At 42.6% G+C, this 16,631-nt stretch overlaps 1 protein-coding gene across 5 annotated transcripts in view; it reads right to left on the reverse strand.

Moving 5' to 3' along the window:
• Nucleotides 1–16,631, reverse strand: part of FAT1 (FAT atypical cadherin 1) — a 116,148-nt gene that overhangs the window by 91,912 nt on the left and 7,605 nt on the right. For all 5 annotated transcript variants that reach the window (XR_014172052.1, XM_081926488.1, XM_081926486.1 and 2 more), the window contains exon 2: nucleotides 12,443–15,732. Coding sequence is in view for 4 of the 5 variants with exons in the window: in XM_081926488.1 (XP_081782614.1) it covers nucleotides 12,443–15,713 (3,271 nt within the window). In the remaining variant the exon portion in view is untranslated. The remainder of the gene's footprint in view (nucleotides 1–12,442; nucleotides 15,733–16,631) is intronic.

Below are 16,631 nucleotides of genomic sequence, written 5' to 3' on the forward strand. Positions count from 1 at the left end.
TTAAAAAACAAAGAAAGTAACAGCAGCAGCACATTACTATTAGTTGAGTCTACAGAAACTGGAGTCCAGTACTACAATATCTGGAGGAAATAGGGGAGCTGAATGAGAAGTCTTCTCTGTCACAAAATAAGTGTAAGCATACTTCAAGACAATGAGTTTTAAAAAAAGCAATTAGGGTCCCTGATTGGGCTGCCTTAGAACTCAACATATTATTTCCAGTTCAATAAATCTTTTGGGACCAAAGCAGACAGCTCCTATTGTTATCTCAGTTTGCGGTTATTTTAAAAGCTCAAGCTTCCCCCCCCCCTCAGTTAACTAGGTTGGGTTGCATGTCAAATTATGGGACAAGTAATACAGTTGTCATATACTGAAACAGTTCTATGTTGCAGAAGTTCTGGTGTTAGGACATGGAAAAAGCTTGAGAGTACACAGCAGAGAAGCAAAGAGCCAACTATTGTGTTGTCAGCAAAGTTTCAGCAAAGTGCAAACAACAGCGCTGCTTATATTTCTTGCAGGAAGCACAGAAGAAAATGTACAGGGAGTGTGAACCAGAGGTTGGCAATCATCCAGAATTTTAAGAAAACAGAAAGGGAACTACACTAGGCTCTAGTATAACACGACTAGAAATATTTTAAAGAAGAATTTTAGATTTTTTTAAAACACACACACACAACTACTGCCAAACTCTAAACAAGGCGCCACTCAGCTTACTGAAGAAAGCTACCAATTTTTCACAGGGCTTTTCATTTTGAGGTTATCAGCAGGTATGGCACCCCATTCTGGAGTCATCATTACTGGCATTCCATCACACTATGCTGATATGGTGCTAGTTCATACATGTGCATATATTACTGGATCACTCGATACTTGGAACCAATTCATCCACTCACTAGGCTGGCAGAACTCTTCATGTGGTGTAGATGAGGACATCTACCCCTCCTGTGAATCACACACTTTGTAACACATGAAGCTCCATTATTACCATGTTCCATGTCGCCACAGAAGCACCATGCACGTTTGCAAATCACTTTGGAAACACTCTCACACAGGAAGCGCCCTGCTGGAGCACTTTCCAAAATGGTATCAGCATGTGAATGCAATAGTTCCCTAGAAACCCACAGAGCTTCCATTTTATTCTCATAAAAATATCCCCCTCCTCAACCACTCTCTCCAGTGGCCCCCATTACTCCCATCTGTTTCTCTGATGAAGGCTACAAGCAGCTGTCTTCCTACCCCCAGAAACCTGTGGGTTTTGATCTGGGATGGCTCACATGCATGCAAGTCATCAAGGAATGCTGTAATCCACTAACTTATCACACTGAATATCAAGCATAAGACTCTAGTGCCAGATGCTATGCTAAAATGAAAGGACTTTTTTAACAATGGGATTAGTCTAGCACATGTTGGAAGGAACTGATGTGGTGAACAACAGCCCCTTAAATCACAACTTATGGGCTGCATATTGATCCTGCAAGGGACACAGGTGGCGCTGTGGGTTAAAGCCTCAGCGCCTAGGACTTGCTGATCGAAAGGTCGGCGGTTCGAATCCCTGCTGCGGGGTGCGCTCCCGCTGCTCGGTCCCAGCGCCTGCCAACCTAGCAGTTCGAAAGCACCTCCGGGTGCAAGTAGATAAATAGGGACCGCTTACCAGCGGGAAGGTAAACGGCGTTTCCGTGTGCGGCTCTGGCTCGCCAGATGCAGCTTGTCACGCTGGCCATGTGACCCGGAAGTGTCTCCGGACAGCGCTGGCCCCTGGCCTCTTAAGTGAGATGGGCGCACAACCCCAGAGTCTGTCAAGACTGGCCCGTACGGGCAGGGGTACCTTTACCTTTACCTTTACCTTTATTGATCCTGCTGCTGAAAATACTGTACCATTTTACCTGCTGCAACGCAATGGACTCATTAGTACATCACAGTAACCATAAAGTGGTTGCACTAAGAGGAAACAAACAACAATCCCTGGCTTCATGTTGCTCCCAAACCAGGGACTGTGGTTTGTTTCCGTCTAATAAACCATGATCAGTACAGTGGTACCTTGGGTTAAGAACTTAATTCGTTCTGGAGGTCCGTACTTAACCTGAAACTGTTCTTAACCTGAAGCACCACTTTAGCTAATGGGGCCTCGCACTGCCGCCACACGATTTCTGTTCTCATCCTGAAGCAAAGTTCTTAACCCGAGGTACTATTTCTGGGTTAGCGGAGTCTGTAACCTGAAGCGTCTGTAACCTGAAGCATATGTAACCTGAGGTACCACTGTATAAGCCAAGAACAAACCTTGGTGGAAGTGAAAGCGGAAGTGAAACAAACTGCAATGATGTGATAGTCACAGCTCTAAATCAAGGGTTGTGGTTTGTTTCCTCCCAGGAGGAGCAAAAAAGAGGAAAGCAGGAGTAATTCTCCTGTGCTTGGTAAGCCATGGTTTACCATGACATGCAAAGGCAACCACCAGATGTCTAAACTACAATAGCTATCACCTATTTTGAGTTTTTAGCATGTAGCTTGTAGAAACATGGTGGCCAAAGACATCTTGGGTCTCTTTCTCTCTACAACCCAGCTCCATGAAATATGACATTCTGCTTCTAAGCCTTTATGGATCTGCTTCCTTCTAAATGCAGAAAATGTTGTGCACGGTAAGAAACACATAGCAACAGCTGCATTTTTCAAAGCAAAATTAAGAACGTTATTCAGTAAATCATTGCTCAAACTGGTAAAAAGCTAACCCAATACACATTTTGCAGCTATTCCTAATTACCAATAAAAATGTAAATAATATTTGAAGGCCATATCTTAACTATCACACTATGCAACCTCATTTCACAGTGAATTACCAAACCTTCTGCTTATATAATTGCCCATATAATCCCCCCCCCAAAAAAAAGCAATCAACATTCCTAACCCAAGTGGCATAACAGTTGTTGATCATTAACTGCTCAGGTCAGTAAAAAAAAGGAGAACAAAAACCTCGCATCCATTTAAGTGCAGGCAACTGCTCCCTTACTCCCCGCCACTTCCACCTGACAAAGGATTTCAACATAGCACTACACAAGAAAAGAAATCCATGCAGCAAGGTATGTGTTCTGGAAGTTCTCCTCTTCATGCGTCCTTGTACTTCAAAATTAGCCACAATGGAAATGCCATGCTTCTGAGACAATAGATGAAAAGAGCTGAACTACAGTTGCGAGTAAGGCAAAGGAGAAGGACACCGCTGCTGCACCAAAAATTATAGAGACATAATCAGTACACACATTCCGCTTTTATCTGCCGTCACTTTCACGCAGTCTGCTTTTTTAACAATACATGACGGGCACGACAAGGCCATTTGCTCTTGGACCAAGCAGAAAATTCCAGACCAAATTTTTCACAGCACAACAGATTAGGACCCCAGCCAAAAAGAGGATAGGGTGGGGGTGGGAAGCTCACTGCTACTGTATACCGATTTCCCCAAGCCAAAGTTAATTGCTGGGACACATGTGACAGCATTTGGTCCCCTGTTTCTTTATCATTGTGATTTTCCACACATAAATTCCCTAGTGTACAGTCATACCTAGATGCTTCGGGTTACGTGATTTCAGGTTGCACACTGCGCCAAACCCAGAAGTACCAAAATTGGTTACTTCCGGGTTTTGGTGCTTGCGCAGAAGCACTAAATTGCACTTTGTGCATGCGCAGAAGCGCAGAATCACAACCTGTGCATGCTTCCCACACGGATCATGTTCACAACCCGAGCGTCCACTGTAATGCCTAGCAGTGGCTGCCACAGTATGCTTCTCTTGTTTACACATCAAAATAAGGTGCACTGTGGGGCTGGAGAGGAATGAGACCTGGAGAAACCAGCACTAATAGTCTTACAAGTGGAGTGAAAAGTCACAGAATGAAGATGTGACCAGGTAGTGGATAGTATAAAATGTACATCAGACCGAAGAGGAAAAGGGCTTGTGAAGTTCTACAGAATGGTAGAAACCGATCACCTTCAAGCATCATTCTAGGCAATGGGTGGTGTCTGTTTGTTGCATGTTAGGCTTAGTTCTCTCCAACAGAAGGTGAGAACGTGAGAAGAGCCTGCTGCACCAGGCCAATTACCTATCTAGTCCAGAGTCCTGTTCTCACAAGGGCCAACGAGATACCTGTGGGAAACCAGCAAGCAGAACATGAGCACAAGAGCCCTTTCCCACCTGTGGCATTCGGCAACTGGTATTTGGAAGCACTGTTGCCTCCAACTGTGGAGGGAGGGCATAGCCATCATAGCAGATGGCCAGAGATAGCCCTCTCCTCCATGAATTGGTTCCATCTTTTAAAGCCATCCAAGTTGGTGCCCATCACTGGAGGAGGGAGTTCCAGTTTAACTAAGCGCTGTGTTTCTGCTTCATTGAATGAGGAGGTAAACCTATTTCTCAATTCTACCACTTTAGTCTGCACTCCTGATAGGACTGTGTCTGCGCGTTAAAATATTAACCTGTTCGTATAGCAAATTAGATATTGGGAGGAAGTTTTATAGCTTCCACAATGCTTTTCTTTTTGTTGTTGCTATGGAGAAACATTTAAGCACATGATCTGCGACCTGAGGTGGTGCAATCCAGACACAGGTTTATCACCTCACCTGCTGTTTGGAGGCTCAATTGGTCAGCAAGCTAGGGATTCAAATGCTGCTCAGTGCCTGTGGCTCTAAAAGAGTTGCTAGACTGCAACTCCCACCATCTCCCTCCATGGACCATGCCAGCTGGGAGGCCACTAAAAGTTGGACTTCTGCAACACCTGGAAAGCCACAGGTTCCGCACCAATAATTTATTCATTAAATTTATTTCCCAGCCTTCCTCCCAAAGGAGCCCAGGGCGTCATCAATAATACAATGCGATTAAAACTTCTGAAAACAAACAAGCATTTGCCTTCTTTTACAGGGAATATAATGTCAGTGTTGCCAGGAACAGTATATTCAAATACTTGGGGGAAACATGTTTTTGAATTTCACCTGTAAGTTAATAATGAGGGAGACACTGTGGTGCTGCCATTGGGTGTTACCTGGTTGACAGGGACTCACAACAAGGCATTCCCTCAACATGGACCCACCAACAAAAAGGCCCTGCCAACCCCCAATGGTAGCACCATCAACAGAGCCAGTTGCAAGTGGTTGATATTGGGGAAAGGGTGCTTTTAAAGCTCCTTGGGTCTCAAGCCATTTAGGGCTTTGCATCCATTCTAGTACTGACACCTTGCATTGAGCCCATTAGCTCACTGGCAGCTGGTGCAGGAGACACATAGCTCTGCTCCATGATGTGAAAGAACCATTGTTTAGCTTTTTTGAGTACACACTGCAGTGGCACAAGGCCACTTGCAGCAGTAGCCTGCCATCTGTGCTGATTTAGATACAAAGATAAAGGCATCAGCATAACGACAGTGCTCCAACATACAGAATTTCCCTTCTCAGTAAGGGTTCAATGCATGCCTGGTTACTAAGCGCTACTCATACATTATTAGGAGCCAAAAATTTGGGACTGAGGCAAATCGCACCAGGACATCATCATTCAGCGCATATTGTTGTACAGGCAACGACCAACTTACGCACATCCAATTGATGCATGACTGCGCATGTGCACATCACTCCAACCTGGAAGTGGCCAGAGCAGGCTTATGCCTGCTCCACCAACATGCGCAGGATTCAGGAGCATAACATCCATGCAAATCGGTTGTTGCCTGTACCTCCCCGTGATACCACTCCCCGTTCCCCCCTCTTTTTCTGCTCACTGAGAAGCAGGCACTGAGTAACAAGAAAGAAATACAGTATGAACTTTAATTCAACTGCAACACTTGCAGAAACTTTCAGATAGCCTTTGGTCTGTGTTAATCATATTTGTATTTTCCTCCCTTACAGCACTCACACCAAAAGAAATAGTGGGGAGACAGACAAGTTGGAGGGGGGAAAGGGGGGGAGAATGGATTCTTAAACTACCCAAGAAAGGTGAAGGAACAGTCCCCAGGGCTATGGAACACACCCAATTAGTTAAACAGTTGCAAAATTCCTGTCTGCAAGAGTAAGTCTGACAAGACATGCCAATTTTAACATAAAAAGACAGAATATTAAAGGCAAGCAGAAGTTCTAAATGGAAACGCCTGCTGTTCTCACATAATACGAAGCGAGTCATGGGACCCCTTTTAACTTTTGACCAAAGGTAAAGCAGAGCATGTTCCAGCTTCACTGCAAGCAAAGGCTGTGAGATACTTGATCCTGAGGCTAAAAATTCTTCGCTTTTTAAAGAGATCGTAGCCCACTTCATATCTGACCTTTTACTTTAATGTAGATAACCTCTCTATAGAAAAGAAAATGCACACCTCACTTGTGCAGCAAGCTCCAAGTGTTCATTGTGACACAGGTATAGGCATCAGGAAGCTATTCCAGCCTTCAAGCCATTGTTATTTTATCAATCAAATGCTTATGTGTGCGGCCTCACAAGTGAGCATGTACACAATGTATAATCTTTGCACAAAAAAATGATCAGGTGTTAAGTCCCCTTTCCTTGCACATGGATTTTAATTATTTGTCCTTAAACACTTACTGACTTAAAAAAACAACCAACCAACCAACCTATGACTCTGAAGTCCAATAACACAATACATTAAGATGCCGCCATTTGAGGTACATACAAAAGCTCCAATTTGTGAAGCAAATGTGTCTGAAGTATATAAAACTAATTATCTCCAAGCAACATGTAAATCAGTGACTGGGAACCCTCCAGAATATGCAGGACTACAACTCCTATCATTCCTCACCAATTGCCACGTTGGCTGGGGCTGATAGGAGCTAGGATTGAAGAACATCTGGAGGATCACAAGTTCCTTCCTTGATGCAAAGCATGGATGATGCCTCTTTCATACATATACACACAGCGATTAATCAGCCTGGTTTAAAGACATATACATTGTTCACAGTTTGTATGTTTGCTGGAAGAAACATATGGTATACATGGGAAAGGACCTCCAGAATCCTACACTGCTTCTGGATTCACAGGTGGTGCAGGGGGCTGGGAGAAGCCTCTCTTTGCCTTCGTTGGTAAGCTGGCTTGTCATTGTTCCCATTGATTGGTAACTTCACCCCCAAATTATTGAAATGCTCTTTGCGGTGGCAGATTCCTTTGAAAAGGGTTTAGAAGCATCAACTGGTACAAAAATTCAGCCACTCTTCAGTTTTGGATCAATTGGCCTGGCTGACGTTTTGCTTCTAAATGCAAAGTGCTGGTTTCTACCTTAAAAGCAAAAATCAGGCAAGCATCCAAAAGCACATTATTCCACACATGCCTTCATTTGAGGCACCTGAAGCTTCATGCTTTGCTCAGCATTGCCCCAGTGGTTGAGGAGAGAGGATTAGCACACCTTTCTGTGTTGAGGCACCGTCCATAACTTCCTCTCTTTAATATCTTAAGGGACTGGAACTGCTAGCATAAGCAGATACAGTCATACCTTGGAAGTCGAACAGAATTCGTTCCAGAAGTCCATTCCACTTCCAAAATGTTCGGAAACCAAACTGTGGCTTCTGATTGGCTGCAGGAAGCTCCTGCAGCCAATCAAAAGCCGCAGAAGCCCCATCGGACATTCCGGTTCCAAAGAAGGTTTGCAAACCAGAACACTCACTTCCAGATTTGGGGCATTCGGAGGCCAAAACGTTTGACTTGCAAGACGTTCAGGATCCAAAGTAAAACAGTATTTTAAATGTTACTGTGTGATTCTGTAATTGTACATTTCAGTTGTGGGCCTGTTGTTTTTAGGATAGATTCGGAAAGCTTCCCCATGTTGAACTCTATGTAGAAAGGAGTCCAGATATTATTAATAATATTATTGAACAATTTGATACATTAACTTGAGAGCATAGCATTTGTTCCTTATCTCCATATATTCAGCATTTTCTGTCTTCCCTCCTAGATGTTGAGTAAAACAGTATATTAAATAGCCACCAATTATATTAGGTTTGTAGGTGGAAGACTACCATAATCCCGAGAATCAGCAAGTGTTAGAATTTAATCAAGCTTCTGGATGTTAAACTGAGTGCTAGTTCACTCTAATCCCTGGATCTAGGAAGTGTTCAAAGCTAACTAAGACAAGCTAGCCTCCCAGCTGATGGGCCAGTAAAAGAACAAAGCATTTGACTTGTACAAATAATGGCAGAGTTTATTGTGTGTGACATCACTAAGCAAAAAGGCAGCAAACTGAAAAGCCAGAAATGTAGCACATGATGTTTGACGTCTGTTTGAATCAAAGGCTATGGCTATGGAAGCAACAAGACGCTTTTGGGGTGTTGATGCTGTGAACCCCTTCATCACAGGCTCAGCTTATATATATGTATAAATCAGTGATGGCCAAATTTGGCCCTCCAGCTGTTTTGGGACTACAATTCCCATCATCCCTGACCAGTGGTCCTGTTAGCTAGGGATGATGGGAGTTGTAGTCCCAAAACAGCTGGAGGGCAAAGTTTGGCCATCACTGGTGTAAATAAACCATAAACTCACCACTGTGCCCCATTTCCAAAAGGAAATACAGTGGTACCTCTGGTTAAGTACTTAATTCGTTCTGGAGGTCTGTACTTAACCTGAAATTGTTCTTAACCTGAAGCACCACTTAAGCTAATGGGGCCTCCCACTGCCACCGCGCCGCCGGAGCACGATTTCTGTTCTCAACCTGAAGCAAAGTTCTTAACCTGAAGCACTATTTCTGGGTTAGCGGAGTCTGTAACCTGAAGCATATGTAACCTGAGGTACCACTGTAGACCCTAGGTGAAGCCCTGGAACCTCCGGAATATCACAGTGCTCAGGGATTAGGGTGGATTGCAACAATATTATCTGAATTTCTAATTCAAATTAGACAGTGAAATGGTTTCCCTTGGGAGGTTATGGACTCTCCTTCCTTGGAGGCTTTTAAGCAGAGGTTGGATGGCCTTCTGGCATGGATGCTTTAGCTGAGATTCCTGCATTGCAGGGGGTTGGACTAGATGACCTTTGGGATCCCTCCAACTCTACAGTTCTATAGTGACATTCTTAATTCTTTCACAAGATGCTGCGGCATCTTGCAGGTACAGGAGTGCGGAAGCAATTCAGATTCTAAGTTTAACTGTCAGCAATATACATCGAATTATGCATGTGACAGAAACCAGGACTCTTGATTGGTATTAAGGCTACTTTAAAAAACAGGATTCCAGAATTTGAGTGCTACAGATTGCCACATAAGAGTGGAAGAATGCCAAGCCTTGTTGGCCTATGTCTATCCCTTTTCAAAAGGTTTCCAAATCATACATGTAAAATCTTGAAAGAAAAAGAGTAAATGTTATTATGCTATCATTCCCACCTCCCCTCACTGACCTTAATCTATACTTCAAAAGCTAAGCAGATGTTTCAATAGGAAATTCATCTGCAATATGACAGCTGTACCAGCAGCAATATAACAAGAACCACCTTCCACAGCTTTTGACAATTATTTCCTTTCAAGACTCCTTTTGCTTGTCAAATGTTTTTCAAGGAAAAGACACAGACCTTTTAAAAAAAAAATTCACCTCCATGCGTACTTCACTGAATGAACTGATTCTCATTTACAAGGAAATCTCCAGTCGAAATGCAACTGTTTCACACCCAAGGTCAGTAAATCTCAGTTCTCTCCTGGGCTGGGCTGTTTTCATCAGACCAGGCTATGACCCAGTCAATAGGGGTCACTGCTAAACAATGCTAACTTTCAAGCAGCCAGAAAGAGAGGAATAGAAGAACCCCAAGCTTTCATGTTGAGATCCTATTTGCCAATTCCTATGAGGGTTTTCCAGCAGGATCTTTAAGGAGGAGCACCACCGCCCTAAGCACATTCTCTCATCAAAAAGCAAACTGAGTATTTATTTAAGAGCAGCCCATCTTCCATTTGGAAACAAAACCAAATTATTAAAGAATCGTGTGGCTGTTATGTCAACGGGGATGTCTTAGGCTTCTGATTCAATTTATTTATTTGTTAAAAAGCATGCTAAACAGACCCTATGCATCCAATATAGAATTCTAGGATTATAGTCCAGCATACAGTGGCATCTCGGGTTACATACACTTCAGGTTACATATGTTTCAGGTTACAGACTCCACTAATGCAGAAATACTACCTCAGGTTAAGAACTTTGCTTCAGGATGAGAACAGAAATTGTGCAGCGGCGGCGCAGCCGGCAGCAGGAGGCCCCATTAGCTAAAGTGGTGCTTCAGGTTAAGAACAGTTTCAGGTTAAGAACAGACCTCCAGAACGAATTAAGTGCTTAATCCGAGGTACCACTGTACTTTTGTCAGTTGGGGACTAACAGGGCCATCCTATGCAAACTAACTCAGATTTAAGCCTCATCCACTTTCGTTATCTCACCATCAAAATAAAGAAGCAGGATCCAGGCTATCTTCAAGCACCACTGTCTATATTAGTCTACCTGTCCTTTGAAACCTTCAGGTTGGAGTGTTGCTTTAATATCTGGGAGACCAGGGTTCAAAATCGCCACTTGTGAAGCTAACTGGGTGACCTCGGGCCAGTCACGGTCTCTCAGCCTAGTCCATGTACCTCCCTGGGCATGAGTATAAAATGGAGAGGCAGAGAACTATGCACGTCCCTTTGACCTCCTCAGAGGAAAGTTGGGCTATAAATGTAATAATAAATTTTAAAAAATAAAAAGAGAAAGGGTTGAAAGAAAAAGAGACAAAAACACTTCCAACAGGGAATCAACAGTAATGTTTTGTTGCAGGTTCCATTTGTACTAAATTGGCAGTGAGCTCCAATAATCATGTGACCTGACAATGTTCCTAGCTGTCCATTCATCTTGCATTGGGTAATGATGATGATAATTTATTAAATTTGTAGACCTGAAGGTCCCAGGGTGGTTCACAACAGAAAAAAATACAAAACGAGAATACAAAATACATAATGAAACAAAAACAACCCAATAACTCTCTACCACAAACACGTTTAAAAAGTCATAAAATGTTAATCAGCCAAACTCCTGGCTGAAGAGAAATGTTTTTGCCTGAAGAGAAACATTGTCCCTGGCACCTAAATATATTAAATGTTTGTCTTAGAAGAATACAGCGTTGCCAAATGAAATTATGCACTCAATGCGGAGTCAGTTGTTTACACATTACTATTTTTGTATCTCCTAAACAGGAGCAAAGTGACACATTTAATTGTCACTGGCGTGTTCAGCACCTCAAAATTAGTAAATATTGACTATTTTCATTTTAGGGGCATTTTGTGCATTGTGCAGGATAGTCAAAGAGTGAATTTTAACTGGAAAGGTGGTTTGCAGGCCTCTCTTAAAAACAGATGGATTTGCTGCATGTTTACCCTAAAGTAAATCTAATAGTGCTCAACGCTGTCTACTCCTAGGCAATAATTGCCTCCTAAATTCTAAATTCTCTTGACTAGATGGACAGATGGGTTCAGCAATATAGAAGTCTTTGACTGGTACATGGCTGCTGAAATGTAGCTTACTGTACAAAGGTAATACAGTGGTACCTCGGGTTACATACACTTCAGGTTACATACACTTCAGGTTACAGACTCCGCTAACCCAGAAATAGTACTTCGGGTTAAGAACTTTGCTTCAGGATGAGAACAGAATCGTGCTCCGGCGGCGTGGCGGCAGCAGGAGCCCCATTAGCTAAAGTGGTGCTTCAGGTTAAGAACAGTTTCAGGTTAAGAACAGACCTCCGGAACGAATTAAGTACTTAACCCAAAGTACCACTGTATTTATATTTATTGCTCTGCCCCCTTTTTCTCTCTGGCTCTGCCCACCACCAACATGCAGGATATGGAAGCCTGCCGGTGAGACAATGCAGGATGAAAGATCTCCCACCCCAGGAGATTTTTCAACAGGAAAAAAATCTAATTCAAACTGGGTTTCCCAGGTACTTCATACCTTTCCTACACAACTGTGTAAATCTGACCACTAAAACATGCTGCCTTGTTTACACCACTTCATTCATACAGTTGGGCCTTGCATCTTTGTTGCACTGTATACATTTTGCATGCTGCTACTTTTTAACCATATAAAAGAAAGTATCTTTAGAAATATTCCAATAAAGGCTCCTTCTTATGGACAATGCCTATAGGCAGTTCCCGGGACTGACAGTGCAACCCAAGTCAACTGAGAAGGAAGTGGAGCTTATACCCCAGAAAGTCGATTAAATATTGCACCAAAGTATGGGAATATAGGAACCTGCACAAGGGATGACGTTGTCTTCTGTATTTCCAGCACTGCTCCTTTCTGCCTTGGCCCAGCCCCACCCTCACACAAAAACAAAAATGAAACACCGTTCACTGATTTCAGAGCCTTCAAACACTATGATGCGCTGCACACAAATAAATTATTGTTTGTTTCAAGGATATTTAACTCAAGGTCTTATTTTGAAAGCAATGTTATAGGTTGCATAAAAACCAGAAGAATGTAACAAGTTCTTACCTGTTTCTTCATCTATTTTGAAAATTCCAACACCAGATCCATCCCTTATTGAGTATCTGATCTCACCATCTCTCCCTGTATCCTCATCATAAGCCGACAGAGTCATCACTGAAGTACCAATGGGAACATCTTCGCTTACAAAACCTTTATCCACAAAGCTGGGAAAGCGTGGAGGGTGAAGGTTTTCGTTTACATCAACTACTTCAATCTCAATGTAACAGGTAGACGACAATGACACTGGTTTGCCTTTGTCTTTGGCCCGTACCGTCAGATTATAAACTTGTTTTCTCTCAAAATCCAGCCTCTGTACAACGCGAATTGCTCCACTAAGTTTATCTACGTCAAAACTTCCATCCCCACCATCTAAAAGGCTATACCGCACTTGGCTTGACTGGCCCAAGTCAGGATCGTGGGCTTCTAGCCATGTGATGATTGTTCCTTCGGGAAGGTCTTCTCGAATTTTCACACGGTAATTGGATGGGATAAATTTCGGAGGATTATCATTGACATCTTCTAAAGACACCTTCAGCAGAACGGTTGAAGATAACTGTGCTTCCTCTTTAGCTTGGTCCCTGGCCTCTATTTTCAGAAAATACACAGGTTGCTCTTCACGATCCAGAGGCCCCACAACTTTCACAATACCCGTCACGCTATCAATGGCAAACGTGTCAGTATCTGTAAGAAGAGAGTATCTCACTTCCCCATTAGTCCCCAAGTCTTTGTCTATGGCTTCTATTTGAATGATTTCTGTATTTAGGTTCGTGTTTTCGGTCACGTCCACAAAATAGCTATCCTGTAAGAATTCTGGACAATTGTCATTGGCATCTAGAACCCTGATATCTAAAAGACGCCAGTCGGACTTTTGTGGTATCCCAAGATCATAAACAGTAATATTCAATGTATATTTATCTTTTACTTCTCGGTCAAGGGCAGAAAGGATTTTTAGAATTCCCGTCTCCATACCAATGATAAAGCTGCTATCGTTATTACCTCCAGAGATAGCATAGACAAGCTTTCCATTGAAACCAGTATCTAGATCACTAGCATTCAAATGTATGATGCTGGAACCGATGAGTTGATCTTCTTTTACCTCAATGCTTTTGGGAAGGCTATTTCCAAACTGAGGTGCATGCAGATTCACAGAGTAAGTGTCAAAAAACACATCGTCAGCTTCACCACGACCATGCAGTTTATTTGCCTGCAGAAGTTTCTCCGCCAGCATTTTGGCGACACCAGTCTCTTCACATTCTAAGTATACTGGTTTGCGGCTGGCAATGACAGTAATGTTAATATATAATGGGGCTGACAAATTTTCTCCATCTGTGGCTGTTATTCTCAAGCTATGAAAAGTTGCTTTTGCACCCAAGCCATCTCCTAATGATTGCTTCAAGGAAAGCACCCCAGAGTTTGGATTTAAACTAAATAAATCTAATTCATTTCCAGATTCAATTTGGTATTGTACCAGCTGCAGCTCATCAGCATCAATAGCAGACACAGTTGTTATTTGTTCTCCAACAACAAGTTCCCTGGGGATTGTTCCCTCACAATTTATTTTCTCAAACAGTGGAGTGTTATCATTCAAATTATTTAAAGCTATAGTAACAGGGACTTCAACTTCTCGGCGATATGGTGTGCCCCAGTCAGAAGCTCGAATTCTCAATTTATAGATTCTTGGCATTAATTCATAATCCAAGTTTTCAGAGGTACTGATAACACCAGTAAAGTGGTTTATTACAAAAGGAACAGGGCTTATATTTGCAATACTGTATGTCACATAGCCATTCTCACCTTCATCAAGATCTTTTGCATTCACACTCATGACACTTGTACCTATAGGAACATTCTCATCAAACGAAGCTTTATATGAAGTCTGGGTAAATTCAGGGGAATGAGTATTCATATCTATAACTTTAATCGATACTGTTGCAGAGGCTTTTCTGTCACTTGTCATAATGTCAAATTCAATATGGGATGCACGCTGTGCATTTATGGGATCTAAAGTACTAACAAGGCCAGTATAAGGATTCAAGTGGAATCTGATTTTGCTTGGTGCGTTTCTAAACACGTATCTCAAATGGGAATAAGTAGGCAGAGTTTTTACCATAACCACAGGAGTGTTTGGAGGGGCAAATTCATTTATTTCTGCCCTGTAAACAGCTCTTTCAAACTGGACTGGTCCCGATCTAAATTTGGGGGATGCCACATGAATCACTTTGACAGGAGAAAATTTGGGAGGATTTCCTTTATCTTTAGCTTGCAGAGTTAGATTATAGCCAAACAGTTGGCTCTCCCAATCGATACTGCCAACAGCTTTAATTTTATATTCTTTTCCTCCTGGAAAAGTCCTCACAGTTTTAAACTGCTGAAGAGGGTCACCTGCCACAATGCTCAAAGACGCTACCTCTCCATTTGAACCGTGATCCCTGTCCTCAACTGTTACGATTGCATATGATGGATCCTTGTCAAGCTCTGAAGGAGCCAACGTAAGCACTGTGATAACCGGAGCATACTCATTCGCCTGTTCTATATGAACAGTCAACCTTGCCATGCTGCTGATGCCACTACTGCCATACAATTTCATCCCACGATCCACAGCAAGGATTTCCATTTCATAAATGTTTGTCTCTGAATAGTCAAGTCTGCCAGTCAGGACTATTATGCCGCTGGTTGGATGTATAGCAAACATATCTGTCCTCTCTTTAAAACTGTAATAAAACTCTCCATTGGTTCCAATATCTGCATCTGTTGCGCTAACTCTGGCAATGCTCGTCCTTATTGCTGTATTCTCAGGCAATGAAACACTGTAAGAAGTTGGAGAAAACAAAGGCCGTAAGTCATTTGTATCCAACACTTGCACTCGGACTCTCGTACGAGCTTCCATATTTGTGCTCTTCTCTATTGCTTTGACAGTTAACACGTAATGGTCTTTGACTTCCCTGTTAAGTATAGCTGTGTTCCCTCCCTTGGTCCGTATTCGTAAAAAGCAAAAGTCTCCCAATAGATACTCTTCCGCTTTGAACAAGTTCTCGTTATCCCCAGAAATTATTTTGTATTTTATATCCCACAGCAAGTTCGTGATATAAATGCCCATTTTCACCGGATGTCCAACGTAAGTCTTGGCCGCAGAGTTTTCATACACCGTGGCATTGTAATGAGTTTGGGTAAACTGCATTGGTGACGTGTGATGCAATCTTGGATTCCCTTCACAGTTTCCAAAATGCTGCACAAGCAGCGAGAGGAGCAGCAGCAACATGGTCAAATGGCTCTCCATGGAGGCAAGTTCCAAAAACCTGAAACAAAAACAAAAAAGAATATCAATCAGGCTTTTCCAAACTATTATGGAAAGTTTGCTACTCACTCCCCCCATAGACTTGTTGAAAAGGAACCACCATACAAGGCCCTCGCTTGACATAAATGCTATCAGTCACAACGAAGGTATTCTCTACAAATCAATAAACCAAAATCTGAAATTGAAAGCTGAGTTTACAATTCAAGGGATTTCCCTGAAAACAATACCTAGTGCTACTTCCCTAGGCTAAATAACAGTTGTCTCCTAATACAGTGGTACTTCAGGTTACATACGCTTCAGGTTACAGACTCCGCTAACCCAGAAATAGTACCATGGGTTAAGAATTTTGCTTCAGGATGAAAATAGAAATCGTGCTCCGGCGGCGCAGCAGCAGCGGGAGGCCCCATTAGCTAAAGTGGTGCTTCAGGTTAAGAACAGTTTCAGGTTGAAAACGGACCTCCAGAACGAATTGAGTACTTAACCCGAGGTACCACTGTAGTTGCAATGATCTTCCTCTGTATTCTTGCCAACCCAAGAAAGGAGTGGTTAAATTCAGTCATATAGAGCCAATTGCCTCTCTTGGGCAAAAGCACCACAGCACACCTTTGATCAGGCAGAATGATGCAGCACTGTTTCTGAGATAAGAGAAAGAAACGCCCAACTATCTTACCTGCCCTTTTCTGTCCCACAGGAAGAGGGAGGGGAAACAACTTCAGTAATGCCACCCAAATACCACTATATTGAATAATAGCTGTAGTGCCTTTACACCTGTACTTTCTGTCTTTCTAATGGCTATGATTCTAATTGGGAAAGTAAAGGCAGGTCATTCAAGCTCTGAGCTACTATTGACTGGAAAGCAAAAATATACTACAGAAGAAATTAAGTCTTCTTTTTACCTAC

Source organism: Podarcis melisellensis (assembly GCF_964234715.1).
Source record: "Podarcis melisellensis genome assembly, chromosome: 9".
Classification (NCBI taxonomy): domain Eukaryota; kingdom Metazoa; phylum Chordata; class Lepidosauria; order Squamata; family Lacertidae; genus Podarcis; species Podarcis melisellensis.